The sequence below is a fragment of the Gobio gobio genome (assembly GCF_949357685.1).
Source record: "Gobio gobio genome assembly, chromosome: 13".
Classification (NCBI taxonomy): Eukaryota; Metazoa; Chordata; class Actinopteri; order Cypriniformes; family Gobionidae; genus Gobio; species Gobio gobio.
The window spans coordinates 25982060-25998858 of record NC_137106.1 but is presented as its reverse complement, the minus strand read 5'-3'; the positions used below and the strand labels follow the sequence as shown (position 1 = coordinate 25998858).

Sequence of the window (16799 nt, the reverse complement as noted above, 5' to 3'; positions counted from 1 at the left end):
TGCATAGCAGGCTACAGCGGTTGCCATATTGTCATGGCATTGCATCAGCTATGTAAACTGGAGGAGTAGCCGTTCTTGGTGACTGAACCTCTTCCTGATGAAAGAAACCGTGCTTGCCGACAGAGGGCAAGCACCTCATTGGTCATTCAGGGCTTGTTTCTATGGCTCCCCGATGGGCATCCAATTACGGTGTAGTGGAACAGTTCCTGTCTCCATCATTAGCGGGTATGAGTCTAGTTTGATGTTTTTATCAATATCATAAAAAGCTATATGACAGCATGGAGCGAATGGACAAACTGGCATAAAACCAATCAAGAAGAGAATCAAAAGGAATAGGAGAGACAGAGCGATGAGGAGAGGGGTGGATTATATATCTATGTCCTCTTCTCTTTGTTATGAGATTTATATTTTCCTCCATGTCTACGCGCTCTAATCTAAAGACAGCTGAAAGCGTCAGATATGCAGAGACAGCATTACGACTGGACAATTATATACACAGGACAGACTGGTCAGATTACTGATTCCCATAGTAACTATCAAGATTTTTTTTTAATCATCATAATTATAAGAGTCAATTTTCACTACTTATATCAAGCACTAAGCCCTAAATAGCTGCCTGAACCAACATCTGCTTCAGAGCACAAAAGTGCTGTGCCTAAACCCATCACAGGGATTTGCATCATTTATGTCAACCTAAAAATATCCTCATCAACCTAGAAACCGATAGAAGACCCCAATTTCAAACAAGTATAATACACTGCATTATAGCAGTTATAATTTTGTGAAATCCGTTCTCTATTCACAGGACGATGACAGAGGGAATGAGCACCCACCAAAGACCTTGTTTGAAAAAGAAACTTCCAACTCAAGGAGAGACTTTCAAAAAGGTGAACCTGGAAAATCTCATAAAATGATAAAAACATGCATTCAGAGAAAGAGAAAAAATGTATTTTTTTTTAACTAATAAATAGTCTATTAAAATTCTATTCTATATTTTACACCGTTCAAAAGTTTGGGGAGGATGCATTAAATTGACAGTAGACATTTATATTCTTACAAAAAATTATATTTCAAATGAATGCTGTTCTTTTAAACTGCGAATTCATCAGAGAATCCTGATAAAAATGTATCTCAGTTCCCACAAAACTATTAAGCAACACAATTGTTTTCAACATTGAAAATAATAAGAAATGTTTCTTGAGCACCAATGATTTCTGAAGGATCATGTGACACTGAAGACTGGAGTAATGATGCTGAAAATTCCACTTTGCATCACAGGAACAAATTATATTTAAAAATACAGTTTTACTGTAATTTTGATTAATTCAGTCTTGGCAAGCATTTTTCAAAAACATTAAAGTCTTGCAGACTCCAAACTTCTGAACTGTAGTTTACCATTTTTAATAATTGAAAATAAAAAAACCCTAGGCCTATCATTTTAAAGAAAAATAGATATTCATTTTGTGATTTGCTGAAAATGACACTTTTGTTAAATTATTAGTGTTTTATAAAATATATATTTTAAGTAAGGGTTAGATGATGGCTAATGTAAATGTAAAATAAGGGAAAAATGAGTATCTACTGAATATCTAACTGAAAAATAAAAAAAAAACACTTGCAGATATATTACTTTTATACATTGTGCTTCACTAAATTGCTATAAAAAATTACAGCTTAAGGTCTTGAAACCGATTTACCTTTGTGAATTGATCTCAGACGACCGTTTAAGAGAGTTCTGACACTTCTGTTTTAATAAAAACACATCATATAGCATTTATTAAACATGGACACTGACTCCAATGACATGCACACCAATTTATCCTTTAAATGTTGAGTGTTAACATTATTGCAAACACTGGTTCCCTGCGCTTTCATGTATTATATTTTTTTATTATCTTAGGATAAAAAAGAAAAAATAAAGAAAAAAACATCGACAATTACATGGGATGTCGTGTTTTTCTGCATAATTTATCGTTATACACAGTGGGGGTGGGGTCGGGTTGGGTCGTGAGACTAGGAAAAAGGAATGCTGGCACACCGTAGCCTTTGTACAACAGCCTGAAGGACTACGTACACCAGCACACACTGCGCAGGAAGGGGTCAAAGGTCTTAGCGCCTGCGGACAGCACGAGAAGCATTCACAGTAAGGAGGGGAAGAGCGAGGGAGAGGGGGAGAGGGTGATTGCAGCACTGGCCTGGGTGAAGACAGGGAAAAGGAGAGATGTGTGGTCTGCTCTACCTCTCCTCTCCTCCCCTCCTCTCCCCTCGCCTGATTGCCTAGATTTTTATCGTCTTTGACACAAAAAAGGGATTTTATATACACAGAATAGCTACAGGACCCTCCCTCCCACCTCAGGCAACGGTGTCGTTATCCACACACGAAACACATCAATCAAAATGAAGTAAAACAATATATTGGTCAGGATATTTTCTTCGTTATGATCAATGGCGTTCGACGTGACTGTCCTCAAGCTGTTGGAGGGATGGGGAGGAAGGGTCCTTTTTCTCTTCAGTTTATTTTCAAGTTTTCTCCTTTTTTTATTTCACTGGTGTTGGTTGGTTTTTCTTGTTTTTGTCCGGCATGTATTTGTTTGTGTGCATGTCTGTATGTGTGTGTGTGTGTGTGTGTGGGGTGTGTGTGCAGATGCCAAAAAGTGTTCAGACTTTTGTAATCTGTGCGTGCTGTTCCTCATCAAAAGGTTCGTTTTCCGGGTCGGAATCAGTGGTGTCTGAATACCGGTAGTGATCTGGTTCATTATCACTCACATCCGGAGTGACAGAAGTTGAAGTGCTCGCTTCTGAGTTTGAGGGCTCCTCCACTGTCTTGGTGAAGTACAACTTCACCTGAGAGAGAGAGTGAGAGAGAGAGAGAGAGAGAGAGAGAGAGAGAGAGAGAGAGAGAGACAAAGGACAGGGTAAAAAATAAATAAGAATCCTCGGGAGCACACAAGAAAAATAAAATCAATTCTAAATGTATATTAAAAACGTATTTTCTTTTTATGTACACTACCATTTCAAAGTTTGGGTCGGTAAGGATGTTCTTGAAAGAAACTTGCATTTGTTGGATCAAAAATACAGTAAAATCAATAATATTATAAAACATTTTTTATCATTTAAAATAACTTTTCTATTTTAATATATTTTATTACATGGTCTGTCATTTAATCATAAAGTTACAATTTCTTTTGCATTAATAAGTGCAGTTACTAATAATATTACATGTTTATTTCTTGGAAAGGCACAGTTGACAGTAAAGCACTGAGCTTGAGTTGAGATGCAGATAAAATTAACTTTTAAAAACAACCTAATTTTTATAGGGACATTTTTTAATATTCCACTCTTTGTACCATTGTTCTTCTATAGTATCATACTAAACTGACCGACAGCTTCAGTGATTATAAAAGGAGTGCTTTTTACTTGCTTTTTTATAATATCTAAACATAAATTTAAAAGAAAAACGTGAGAAAAAAAATATTAAGGAGTGTGAATGGCTAATAAGCCAAAGTGCTCCTCTGCCACCATCTACTGGGTATAGTTGAACTTTCATATCTTTTTTATTTTTAAATAAAAACTCTTTTTTTGCCACGTGTTAATTTTCCTAAATCTTGAAACATTTAGTTTTACACATGGGGACAATCTTTGATAGATGTTGAACAAATAATGTTTTTGGCCATCACATTAAAAATATTATTTAAACTGGAAAATATTTAGAGCTATTTAGAGATATTTAATGTAAAAACATTATTAAAGGGATAGTTCACCCAAAAATGAAAATTAGCCCATAATTTACTCACCCTCAAGTAATCCTAGGTGTAAAATCGGAGTTATATTACAAAATTCGAGGCTAATCCAAGCATTAGAATTGCAGTAATAGTTGGTCTGTTTTCGAAGTCCACAAAAAGTGCATCTACCCATCAAATAACGTGCTCCACGCGGCTCCGGGGTGTTAATAAAGGCCTTCTGGAGCGAATCTATGCGTTTGTGTAAGAAAAATATCCATATTTATATCCACTTTATAAAGTACTCTCGGCCGACCGCCTTCCCTGTTCAATTTATGGAAAAATTGTTGAAAGTTCCCCTGCCGATCGAAAGACTAACGCGACCAGGTACGCTCGTCATGACGTCACGTACGCATCTTGAGTTTCCCTTTCAACATTCAACACTTTTCCACGGAAGGCGGTCGGCCGAAAGTTTACTTGATAAAGTTTTAAATATGGATATTTTTCTTACACAAACGCGTCGATTCGCTTCAGAAGGCCTTTATTAACACCCCGGAGCTGCGTGAAGCACGTTATTTGACGGACAGATGCACTTTTTATGGACTTTTACGCCACTATTACTCCAATTCTAATGCTTGGATTAGCCTGGACTTTTGTAATATAACTTCGATTTTATTAGTCTGAAAGAAGAATGTCATAAGCCCTATTCGCACCTATTATCCCTATTATCTGGGGACTAGGGGTGGCACGGTACATGGAAAAAAACCGAACCATTCGGTTCGCTTGTCTCGGTTCGGAGTGTGTGCTTCGCACGGTTCGACGCATGCGCAATGTATCCTCGTGCCTATATGTTACCTCAGACAGTGGGTGTCCTTTTAGCGCGAAATAAGAGGTGTGTGTGTGTGTGTGTGTGTGTGTGTGTGTGTGGACATACAGTAAAGTAAAAGTGGAGTGCTGCAGGTCACGTCACGTGTAGAAATGCAAGTGGGAGAGATAAGGAAGGCTGCCCGGAGTTGTTTGAGGATGCGCCAGCAGGGCAGATGCAGAGCGGAGAGCGGGAGCCGCGCGCGCCCGTTGCGCATACACACACTGGCAGTGTTTGTCTCGCGCAGCTGAACCGCGGCTCGTGTATTGCAAACAGACAAATATTGTCCATTCTGTCACATTTTCCGGTGTTCTCCTCCGACCCCTGTCTGCCTCATGCTTTGATTTATGATGGGCAGCATATCTGCTGCAAATGCGATCGTGTTCCCCTCTGTCTCATACACACATGCATATATAACATGTTGTATATAAGTAGTTCACATGATAAATGTAACATTTAAAAGTTAAGATATGCTTCTAGTTTTAATAATTTAAACATGCCTTTGAAGTTTGGGCAGAAACTTCTGGCAGTGTTGTGTTTTCGTGTATTTTTTTTTTCCCACAGCGGTGGATGTCATATGGTGATTGTGAAACACACGGAACACTTCATGGTGAAATTTGTTAATCAGGTCAGCTGAATTAAAGCCACAGTGCATTGTTCTGATCAAAATTTATATGATTAACAAGAAAAATGTTACGCCAATGTGTCGGACTCGGTAGACAGCCAGTTAGGAAACAACTTGATATAAAAAAAAATTGTGGATGATTAAACTATATATATATCATATGCTGAAGTAAATTTCTGGAGTGTTAACGATAAAAAACAACAACAACAAGAACCGCACAGAACCGAAAACCGTGACCCTAAAACCGTGATACGAACCGAACCGTGGGTTTTGTGAACTGTGCCACCCCTACTGGGGACCTCTGGTGATTTGTAATAATTGCAGAGAATGTCTGTGATCTTAATCCCGTGCGAATCGGCCATGTCTGTAATATGTAAAGTAAAAATTCCCCCGCAAATTACCTACCATATTCCGCTAAACACTGAGGTCCTGTGATAATATTATTCCCGTGCGAATCGGCATCTCTGTGATTTGACCGGGATTAGGCGGATCGTATATAATTTTTGCAAGGTTTTTGTTTCCTGTGCGTATTTTTATCTTTATCTTTCACGAAGAATGGAGCTAGGCTGCATAAAATGCGCACCGATTATACTTTCTCCTTTAGAATGAGCACCAATTTGGGAGTAAATTGCTTGAATGGTGTGTTTAATATTCTTAATGAAAAACACAAAAACAGAAAAGGACAATGACAAACTCGCTTAAATGGGCGCTTTTACATTTAGGTTTGAAACTGAATCTTCCGCCGTATATTGTTATTATTGCTCAGTTCAGTTTTTAATTGTAGCGTCTGTTCTCTAATTGAACTAAATTATTTTTATTACTTTAAAACAATCAAAATGATATGGATACGACTGTTTATAATTTCATACAGCTATATCCATAACTATCCAAAAAACATTTACAAGTCTTGACATCATATCCGGGAGATAAGTCAGTAAATTAGAGTAAAATCACAGGCTTGCTTATCCCGTACGAATGCGCCACGCAAAATTCAGATGTGGGGGAGTAATTTCTAAATCACACGAGGTCTCCAGATAATACTAATCCCATGCGAATAGGGCTATATACACCTAGGATGACTTGAGGTGAGTAAATTATAGGCTAATTTTCATTTTTGGGTGAACTATCCCTTTAATACAACTATTTCTGCCACAATACCATGGTTACAGTAAGCGTTACTACATTAAATCCATGGTGAATGTTGGTGATTTGTGCACTGAAAAGCCTTCTATAACTTATTCGTTCATGGTACAATATTTCTACTGGTTACCACAACAGCTCTGTTTGCTCTGATATCTATAATATCATATATATTACAGTTGTTCTGATTCCGATACTAGTATCGGAAATATCACAGATACCACAACAAATTCTGGCATCGGTATCGGCGAGTACTTGAACCCATGTACCGATCCGATACCATTTTCTTAAACAAGACCTAGTTATGACCGCGAGCTTTGCCTAACCACTGCGCGGTTCTTCTTCTTTGAAAATGCGTTAGCAGTGTGTCCGCTGTTTAGCAGTATTTCAGAATGGACCAACCAGACAGTAAAACGGCGACTAGGGATGTCTTCAGTACCAAGTCGGTGCCGAAATTAAAAAATGTGACGATACCAGCATTTCTGTAGTACCGGTAATAAGTTACCGACTCCCGAGTAGGCTATATTCGGTACCCGCAGCTAGGGCTGAACGATATATCGTTATCGTATCTATATCTAGATATGAACTTTCAAGATATTACTATAGAAAAAAGCAACGATATAGACGATATAGATTTCCCCTCTCCGCGCTCGCCCTGCATACAACTCTGGCAGTCACAACAAACACACGAGTGCCCTTGAATGCACCGCTAAAGCCAGCGCGCACACACTACCAGGGACGTGGGAGCTATATTGTGAGGGGGGGGGGGGGGGGGTATTTCCATGGTGACGCGTCATTGCTTGTCACGTGACACACCGCAGCAGCAACAGTACTGAATGAATGATCTGCTTTTATGTCATTTTTTCCTTTTTTATTCAGAATATTCACAAATGTGTTAGCTATGGCATGAAATATCTGATATTCCGATTGTCAAATACATACATGCAAGTGGAAGTATATTGTTGTTTAAACACCTTTATAACGATCGCGTTAGTTGAGCTGTATGCGCGATGAACTGGGAATAGAATAGAGTAAACATTGAAGTTACTTACACAATGTGTATCTGATATGAATAAAACGTGTCGAATTATAATGGAAAGGATTATTATTACCTCTTCCATAGACATCAGTGTGTATTTTACAAACTCTAAATGTATTGTTTTTTTTGTTTTTTTATATGTTTGAAACCTAAAATAAACAGTATGTGGTTGAAAACACTGAAAAGTTGTAATATATGACAGCTCAGAGCGCGCCTGTCTCTGGCTAAATTCAACATTTGAATTTAGCAGTTGATCATGTGATGCACTTGATCATACCCTCCAGGGACCAGCCTAGACACAAATTTTTGAAATGTAGGCTTAAATCAAACACATTTTAATTCAGATTCTGGTTTTCACCGAACACATAGTCATATCGTATTGTATCGATATCGAGATATCTGGCATGAAAATCGAGATATGAAATTTTGTCCATATCGTTCAGCCCTACCCGCAGCTGCATTCAGTCGCTTCCGTGTTAATCTAAGCACAGGGCTCCAGACTGTAGCTGAATATATACTAGTGTTTGTGAATATTAAACTGCCAAATACTATTTAAATATTACTCCAGCAAATTCTACGTCTCTGTGAATGACGGGCGCAGATGCGCAGGCGCTCGCTGTCTTTGTAGTTTGCCGTGTGTCACTATATGAGGACACGAACACATAAACCTCCACTTCATGAGAATTTACCGTTTCGTTTGAGATAAAACTGTCATATCATGAACACACACACTCAAAGATCTTCACGGCAACCCATCAAAATAAAAGTTTGCTTTAACGAGAATAAATTGACAATATATTAAGCTACCGTTGTAGCCTACAGTAGATTTAGCTACATCTCTATGTAATAATAATACGTCTCTACTAATAATAATAATTATGCCTAGACGGTTGCTTATTTTTTACTTGTTTTGTTGTAAAGAGATTTATTTTATGATTAATATATTTTTTATATTCCTAGACTTGTTTGTTGCACAGTTTTTTATACAGTTATATTGTAAAACGAAAATATATTTTTCAGTTTGCGGTGTTAAATTTGTGGCTGCATTTGAAGTTCTTTTTAAGTTCTTTTTAAATAATTAATATTACCGTCAAATAAATGTCAGATAATAAAAAATAATGTAATAAATACAGTAGTGTATTTGTTCATGTTTAATTAAGGGATAAGTCTGAGGCACACCATAAAATAATTCTAGCAATTCATACAGGGCTAGTAGTATATACAGCTGTATATCGTCGCTGTCCGATGAAAACCACGTATGTCCATTTTGCCAATTTTTAGATTTTTCGACGGATTGAATATCCAGGTTCATTTCCGTATACAGTATGCTTCACATATCTAAATGGCCAATGAAAAGTTGTGAAATCATGTCATCTGATTTTCACGTATATCCATTTGGTGTCAAAGCTGTCAATCACGCCGCGTATCTCCCGCCCTGTGGAAGCATCTCGCCGGTCTCGTGAAGTTTCATCGAAGCTCAGCACTGGATAGCCGAAAGTACGACATTGAAGCTCTCCACAGTTTAGTTCTAATCTAGTTCTTCACAGATTAGTTTGCTTGCTAGTATGTAAATAAACTCTATCTCATTGATAAGATTCAAACTTTTTTTTTCTTAGTCAAACTGATCAAATTATAGCCTGTAATGCTACTGTCATGATTGTCACTAGAACATGCCTCACTCATACTGCTATCACCGCTTGCCAGAGGCTGAGAATGTCCAGCACGTAATCCTTCTCTCAATATGAAACGCGACTTGGCCATTCTAATTAATGATCGGAAGAACGTGTATCGACCACTGTTACTGTAAAATATGCACGTATGTCCATTTAAACTCAATTTTGGTCAAATGTGGATTATATCAATACACTGGCAAGAATATGGTTACATGTAAATATTCCGTACCAAGTATGACAACGCTACATTCAACTGCTTATGAAATACGGTGTTTTTTCACTTCCTGAAAAGTATCCGTTTTGGACATACGTGAGTTTCATCGGGCAGCGACGATATACAGATACACACCTAGGTATCGGATCAGTACTCGGTATCGGTTGATACCCTGAGTCCAGGTATCGGAATCGGTATCGGGAAGGGAAAAAGAGTATCAGAACATCTCATATATATATATATATCTGTATAACAGAGAATTCTGAACCGAATTTAAACACTTCCCATTAGATCTTGCTGCAAAGTTAATTCTGCAGCAAATTCAATTGGTTTCTCATCTCCAAGTGCTGTGTAGTAACTAGGGATGTCATGAGAAGCGATACTTCGGTACCAAGTGGGTATCAACATTTTAAAATCCTGACGGTACTTGTTTTTCTTCAGTACCGTAGGTACTAGGGGTGTAACGATTCACTCATCTTCTCGATGCATCGATTACAAATCCTGACGATGCATATGCGTCGATCTTGAAACGTGCATTTTGAATCGTGAATCGTTTATTTCGGCCAGATAATCGATTTAAAATGCTAAGAATCGTATGAATCGCGATTCAATAGCGATTCAGTGCTTTATAATTAACATTAGATTATATCTACTAAATGTGTGAATTAATAGAGACGTTGTGCTGCGTCATCTGCGCTCTCACAGCTCGCCTTCACAGACATGCTTTACCGCCTTCACTGGAGTGCTCTCGCGCTCCGTCCGTCGCTCACTGACACATGTTTGAGCTCTCCTCCGGATGGCCACTGCGACCACATGAGCAGATGACCGCTCTCAATCGAGACAGGAATTGTCCCACGTCAAACCGCAAGCCATTGTCAACTGCCAAGTCACCGCGGTCACTACTGTTGAAATAAAACGCTTTCATTGCGTCGGAACGTCACCGTTATTTTATATAAAATAAAATATTTAAGTTTTACGGAAATACAGTAGGCCTACCTGAGCAGTTGAAGTAAAACCCCGCTTATTCAAGGATTAACATTTATTGCATGGACGGAGCAAACACGTTTGTGTAAGTGTCTAAAATGCATACGCACAGTTCTGATGAATGATACATGAAATTTAACTTAGTCGTTTAACTGAATATACGAAGGAAAATGCTAAAGTAACTAGGGATGGGGCCGATCCGATCCAGTATCGGTATCGGGACCGATACCAGCTTAATTCACGTATCGGATTTTCCCGATCCAACCTGCGGAGAAATCCGATACCCATGAGCCACGTCTGCGCTTTCCAAAAGTGATTCCCGCCGGCTTGTCTGCTAGCTGGCTGCAAACTATGGAATGGATTTCCTGAACGGAGGTGCGGCTCAATGAGACAGAGTTATGAGACACGCCCCACTCAGGGAATCCATTCCGCAGTTTGCAGCAGGATAGCATTGAGCAGCATTGTGGCTAGCCAATGTCAGCTGTGTGGAAATACTTCACACTGGACACACCGCAGAGCAAGACAATGTTTGCAAAACCGTAGCCTAATTCAGAGAGGTGGAAGCTCCCTCGCGTCGTACAATACAACGAACGCAATCAAACATTTAAAAAAGCAGATAAGACTAGGGTGACATTTAAGAGATAATAATCAGGGCTTGACATTGACAATCGCCATCTGCGTGTATTTCGGCTGTGTAACACTCACACCAGCCACTTTGAACTTATTATGGTCTTCTCAAAAGCCATCTGCTATAATCACTTTGCGCATTATAACCAATCACACGTGTTTATATTGAGTTTATGAATATAATAATCAGAGGTGTTCAGATTAGCAGAGTTTTGTTCAGAGCGCGCGCGGCTCTCACTCTCGCTGAAATCTACACTCAAAGCAGAGATAAATGAGCGATGCACGCAGGAGATTCATTCATCATACAGTGATTGACAGTTTTTGTTCTATTTCAGCACCGAAAATAGTTTCAAACAAAACACAGCAGAACCAGAGCGCATCTTATATGACTAGCAAGGTTGGCTTGACGTTCGCGAATCTAGGGACCGTCTCTAAAGTTACATACAACATTGGTAGGCTATACACGTTTCTAACTTAAATGGCATTTGAAGAGAATGACTTAGTCATAAAACTGACTGTAAAGTGTTCGTCAAGGTGTTAGGTATGATGCACACCTTTTGGATTTTTGATATTTAATCAAATAAACTGTCAAATAATATGAAAATATATGCTTTATTTCACTAGAATACTGTATGGGCTCTTACACAAAATATGCTAGATTTAAATGTGTCATAGCTGATAGAACACTGATGAGAATATATTTACAGATATAATATTAGAGATTTATGCATTATGCGTTGCCATTGACGACGGCCATTATAAGGAAGGAAATCCCACAGAATCTAGCTTAAAAAAGTGCGTAGAGCTGCTTGATTTATTTTTTGTTTGTTGACTTTCAAATATAAATTGATAACCATGATAATTTGGGTCACTATTATGTTCATATCATACTTGCCTGTTGAGTGGAGTTTATGTCAGCATCATATTAAATCAACAATAATGATAATAATAATATTAAAGCAAACACAGCTCTGGTATCGGAATAGTATCGGTATCGGCGATATCCAAATTCAGGTATCGGGATCGGATCGGAAGTGAAAAAATGTGGATCGGTGCATCCCTAAAAGTAACTACAACATTACCAACACTGAAATAAGAGCGTACGGTTTATATATCAATCAGATGCGCATTGAAGTAGCCTCCGAAAATAGAGTAGACACCGGTGTGTTTTCTTTCAGAATCATCATAGGGAAAATTACCCGTATAAAGAGAACAAAGAGGGTTTTTCTTTCTATTCTGTGAAGAAAAGTTAGTTTAGGATTAGTTGGAAAAGTGCACGATATGAGTCTCTCCATGCAGCATTGTGTGTTTAATGCCAGGAACACTTTAATAAGGTGGTGTAGCCATTAACATTATCCTACACAATAGTTAGCATTAACTAACAATACTTTTAAAGCCTTTTTAAATTCTGGCTTATGTAAATTTCTACAAATGCCATTTTATATGGGAAGTAAAGTGTGTAATAATAATAAAACAAAGTAATATAAACTAACATTAACAATGGACTAAAGGGTTTTTTTTTTTTGGTCACACTGTACAGTAAGGATGTATTAGTTAACATTAGTTAATGCATTAGTGAACATGACCTAACCAACTAACCTGGTATTATGTTTTATTTTGCAACACCTCTGTTCAGCATTAGTTTATATTTGTTTATGTTAGTTAATATAAATCCAGCTGTTCATGGTTTGTTCATGTTAGTTCACAGTGCATTAACTAATGTAAACAAGATTTTAATAATACATTAGTAAATGTTGAAATTAACATTAACAAAGGTAAAATAAATGCTTTATAAGTGCAGTTCATTATTAGTTCATGTTAACTAATATAGTTAACTAATGTTAAACTAATGAACCTTATTATAAAGTGTTACCCTTTTTTTGCCCACTCTCTGACCTCTGAAGGCCGCTGTGTAATTAACACCCTGACTAAGACACATTAGGGGATCCTTGACCATCCTTTACCATCCTATGAATGCATAAAAAAAAATGCATAATCGAATCGCATCGAATATTAATGTGAATCGTCTCGAATCGAATCGTTCTGAATTGTCAAAAATCGCTCTTGAATCGAATTGGAAAAAACCTATGAATCGTGAATCTAATCGATTCGCTTCCTACCCAAAGATTTACAGCCGTAGTAAGTACTGATGATACCAAACATTTATGCACTAGGCCTATAGCATGCAGGTCTGTGTGCTTCAACCAAAGCGCACACAGTGTGCGATTGTCAGATTTTCGTGGCTTATTAGCCTACTACACATAAACGTTCCGATACACACAGTTATGTCAAAATGCCCGTCTTGGCGAATATTCGCGCTGGTTATGTGAATGTTAACAGCACGTGTAACAGCATATCGTCTCCATCCATTAGCCGTTAAAACCTGATACTGTATACTATTGGCTGTCTGTATTATTAATGAAAATCAAACGACAAAAGAAAAGCTTTAAAGGTCCCGTTTTTCCTGTTTTTTTTAAGCTTTGATTGTGTTTACAGTGTGCAATATAACATGTGTTCATGTTTCACGTGTAAAAAAACACAGTATTTTTCACACAATTTACTTATCTGTATACCGCTGTTTTCACTGTCCTCAAAACGGCTTGAAAGATTTCCCTGTTCTATGAAGTCCCTCCTTCAGAAACACGTAACGAGTTCTGCTTGTGCCAGCGGTTCCCATGTTGTGATTCGACAGCAGCTTAGCGCACATTGCCCGGAAAGGTCACGCCTCTTACCATAACGGGGAGATGAACGCGCTCAAACTACAGCCCCTGAAGGCCAAACAAAGGTGATTTGACTCCGGGATGAAAATAACAGCGTCTGGACGACATGGCGACAAACGCAACCGAACGCAACACTTCCTCTTCTCCACGAGGGAGAGCAACAAGACCACGCCCCCTTTTTTGCGTATTCTTGTGGGCGGAGGTTAGTCAACAAACTGTTCTATTGACGTCATTAAAGCAGGGATGTACAGGGATGTAGTCCAAACCGGCTGTTCGCTGTAGGCTTTGAAAGGGAACTTCTGTTAAATAAAATATCTCGCTTGGCATTGAACTTTGAGCTTTATAATTTTACAGGTATTATATATGCTCTAACAGCAACATTACACACTAAGTAAAGTTTGAAAAATGGGATCACGAAGAACAGGACCTTTAATAAAGATTAGTCTATATTTAACTTAAACAGTTATGATTATTCAGAGTTGTTTTATATTTGATTATTCAATTTCTGTGGTATTTTTACTTGAATACTACTGTTACACCTACCTGAAAAAATATGCATTGTTTAATTTGTATCTTTATTCTACTGTATTTATTTATGCTACTGCTTCTAATGTGTTTATTCATTCTTTTTTTATTACTGACTTTTGCAACAAGTTAGGCTACCTTATTAAAACACAAATATAAGTGAGCAAACACTTTGGTGAGATAATTGAATATCTTAAAAAAAATGTAATGTTCAAATGTTTAATGTTTTACCGTGGTATCAACTTTAGTATCGAGTATCGTGTACTTTTTGTGGTATCGGTACCGCCTACTAGATTTTTGGTATTGTGACTGTGAGTAAATCTATTCTGATTTGTGCTGCGCTGCGCAGCTCAAACAAGCAGTGCGGATTTGTTCCGCTTTTGTTTCGTTTGCCATTTTATGTTTCTCATATGCAACAGAAATGGCAGCTCTTGTCAATTGGGCAAAATGGTGGTTGCACCAGTGTGAAGGCTTTAAAATACCTTGTAACGTATAATTAACGCATATACTTAAACACTGCTTGGCCCGTACGATGTTCTGACAGATAATTGTGCTGTTTAATATTTTTGAGACGTTGCGTTTTCCCTCAATGCATAACTTGCATTTCACAGGTACATTCTCCTGTCAGGAGTGGACGAGCCTTATGTAAGCGAGTCTCCACTAAACTGCACTAAACAGACTTCAGCGGATGAGCACCAGAGCACAATAATTCTGACTAAAATATTTTTGTTTTTTAACATGTAACCACCAAGTTTGAAATTATGCAAATGTCATGAAGAGAACCTGGAGTGCTTTGCATTCCTATTATATAAGGCCAGAAAACTAAATTAGGTGATCTACTGTTCAGCATAGCGTTTTGTTTCCTCACCTTGAAGTTGGGTGAGAAGTATCGGTTAGCTTTGTCCTTATTGGCCTTATCCAAGTCGTTCTTCGTTAAGGTCAGAATCAAGTAGTCTTTATCTCCATCCGCTATTCCCGCTCGCTCTCCTCCCCTTTCTGCGCCCTTTTCTCTTTCAAGTCCGCCCGCTGCGATTCCTTTCTCCTTCTCTCTCTCCCTCTCTGCCGGAGAGCTCTGGCTCTGAGAGGAGAGGCTGTCCACGTCGTTGACCACCGACCCATTCTCCACTTTCTCCTCAGCTTCTTCGGGACCCGGGATGAAGAACGTGTTTATCCAGAAATGGAACATTTTATCCTGCGCACGCAGACACAAGCACACAAGCAAAGGTTTACATTTGGGCATTGGATAGCCATAAATAGCAAGTGTTTACAAACACAAATACACATTCCAACAACTGCACTTATAAACACATTCATATAGAGAACAGAAATGCAAACAGGCACAGGACAGTAATGCTCTGTCGTGAGGGAAAAAAAGAAATAGAGGAAGAAAACGTTTAGAACACACGCAAAAGGACGTAGTAGCTGCTGAAGCAGAGACCAAAGGCGTAAAACAAAAGGAAAACCACAAACCACCAGAAGGCAACGTCTCTCTGCAGTCATGGCAACGAGGTCAAGATCCAGCAATATGATGTACCAACGAGATTATGGTTTTGAGAGGAGGTCACAGGTCAAAGCTTACACAGGAACTTACCTTCTTCATCATCTTGCTCTGTTTGTGGAAGAATTCCACTTTGATGTCGCCACAAACAGGAAGAGGCTGAGGGAACTCAAAGATCATGTGCTTCTCTTCTCTCCGTGTGTGGGCTGGGTTTGACGTGTGGATCTTTACCTTCAACTGATACACAACAAACTGAGGGTCTGTTTGATAGAACAGAGATGGGGAGAGTGACAAAGGGAGAAAGAGATCAAATGGTGGGAATAAATAAAAAAATTATTCCACGTATAATATAATATAAAGTATTGAGGAAAAGAGGGGAAAAAAGGTGTTAATTATTAAGGAGCCCACAGCCTAGTGAAATAACTCCACCCCAGGTCTGACATCATCAGTCAAGACATGTCAGTAATTAGGAACAGGGTTGATGCAAAGGGAGAGAATATGCATCCAAGAATAACCAGCCGCCCAACCCCTGCATGCACCCAGCACAGTCAGCATGTAACAAAGGGAGGTTCTTCTTTTAATCAAGTACACTAGGTGTGCGGTATGACAGTATGTTGTCCTATATATACACGCTACCATTCAAAAGTTTACATATTTTTATCAAGCAAGGAGGCAAGATGTTACATTGTTACAAAAAAATCTATTTCAAATGAATGTTTCTTGAACATTCCATTCATCAAAGTTTACAGAAAAAGAATATCAAGTAGGGCTGGGTGGTATATTGATATACATTTTTATAAACTATATAGAATGAGGCAATGCCGTATATATTGATATACAGTAGTTTGATATTACATGCGCACATGAAAAATAGGAAATGAGGAAAATGAGCCATGCTTTATATTAAAGGCTTTAAAATACCTTGTAAAGTATAATTAACGCATATACTTAAACACTGCTTGCCCAGTCAGATGTTCTGAAAGATACTTTATATTTTTGAGACGTTGCGTTTTCCTCAATGCATAACTTACATTTCACAGGTACATTCTCCTGTCAGGAGTGGACGAGCCTTATGTAAGCGAGTCTCCACTAAACTGCACTAAACAGACTTCGGCAGACGAGCACCAGAGCACAATAATTCTGACTAAAATATACATTTTGCTAATATAT

At 38.3% G+C, this 16799-nt stretch overlaps 1 protein-coding gene across 2 annotated transcripts in view; it reads right to left on the bottom strand.

Annotated features, from left to right (window-relative positions):
* Positions 1-930: 930 nt before the first annotated feature.
* ptena (phosphatase and tensin homolog A) overlaps positions 931-16799 on the bottom strand; it is a 30038-nt gene continuing 14169 nt past the window's right edge. The window contains exons 8-10 of one of the 2 annotated variants that reach the window (XM_079833724.1): positions 15723-15889; positions 15000-15323; positions 931-2844 (exon numbers count right to left, since the gene is read on the bottom strand). In XM_079833724.1, coding sequence (XP_079689850.1) covers positions 2659-2844; positions 15000-15323; positions 15723-15889 — 677 coding nt within the window. In that variant the 3' untranslated portion in view covers positions 931-2658. The remainder of the gene's footprint in view (positions 2845-14999; positions 15324-15722; positions 15890-16799) is intronic. The other variant, XM_079833725.1, reaches the window with a different exon arrangement.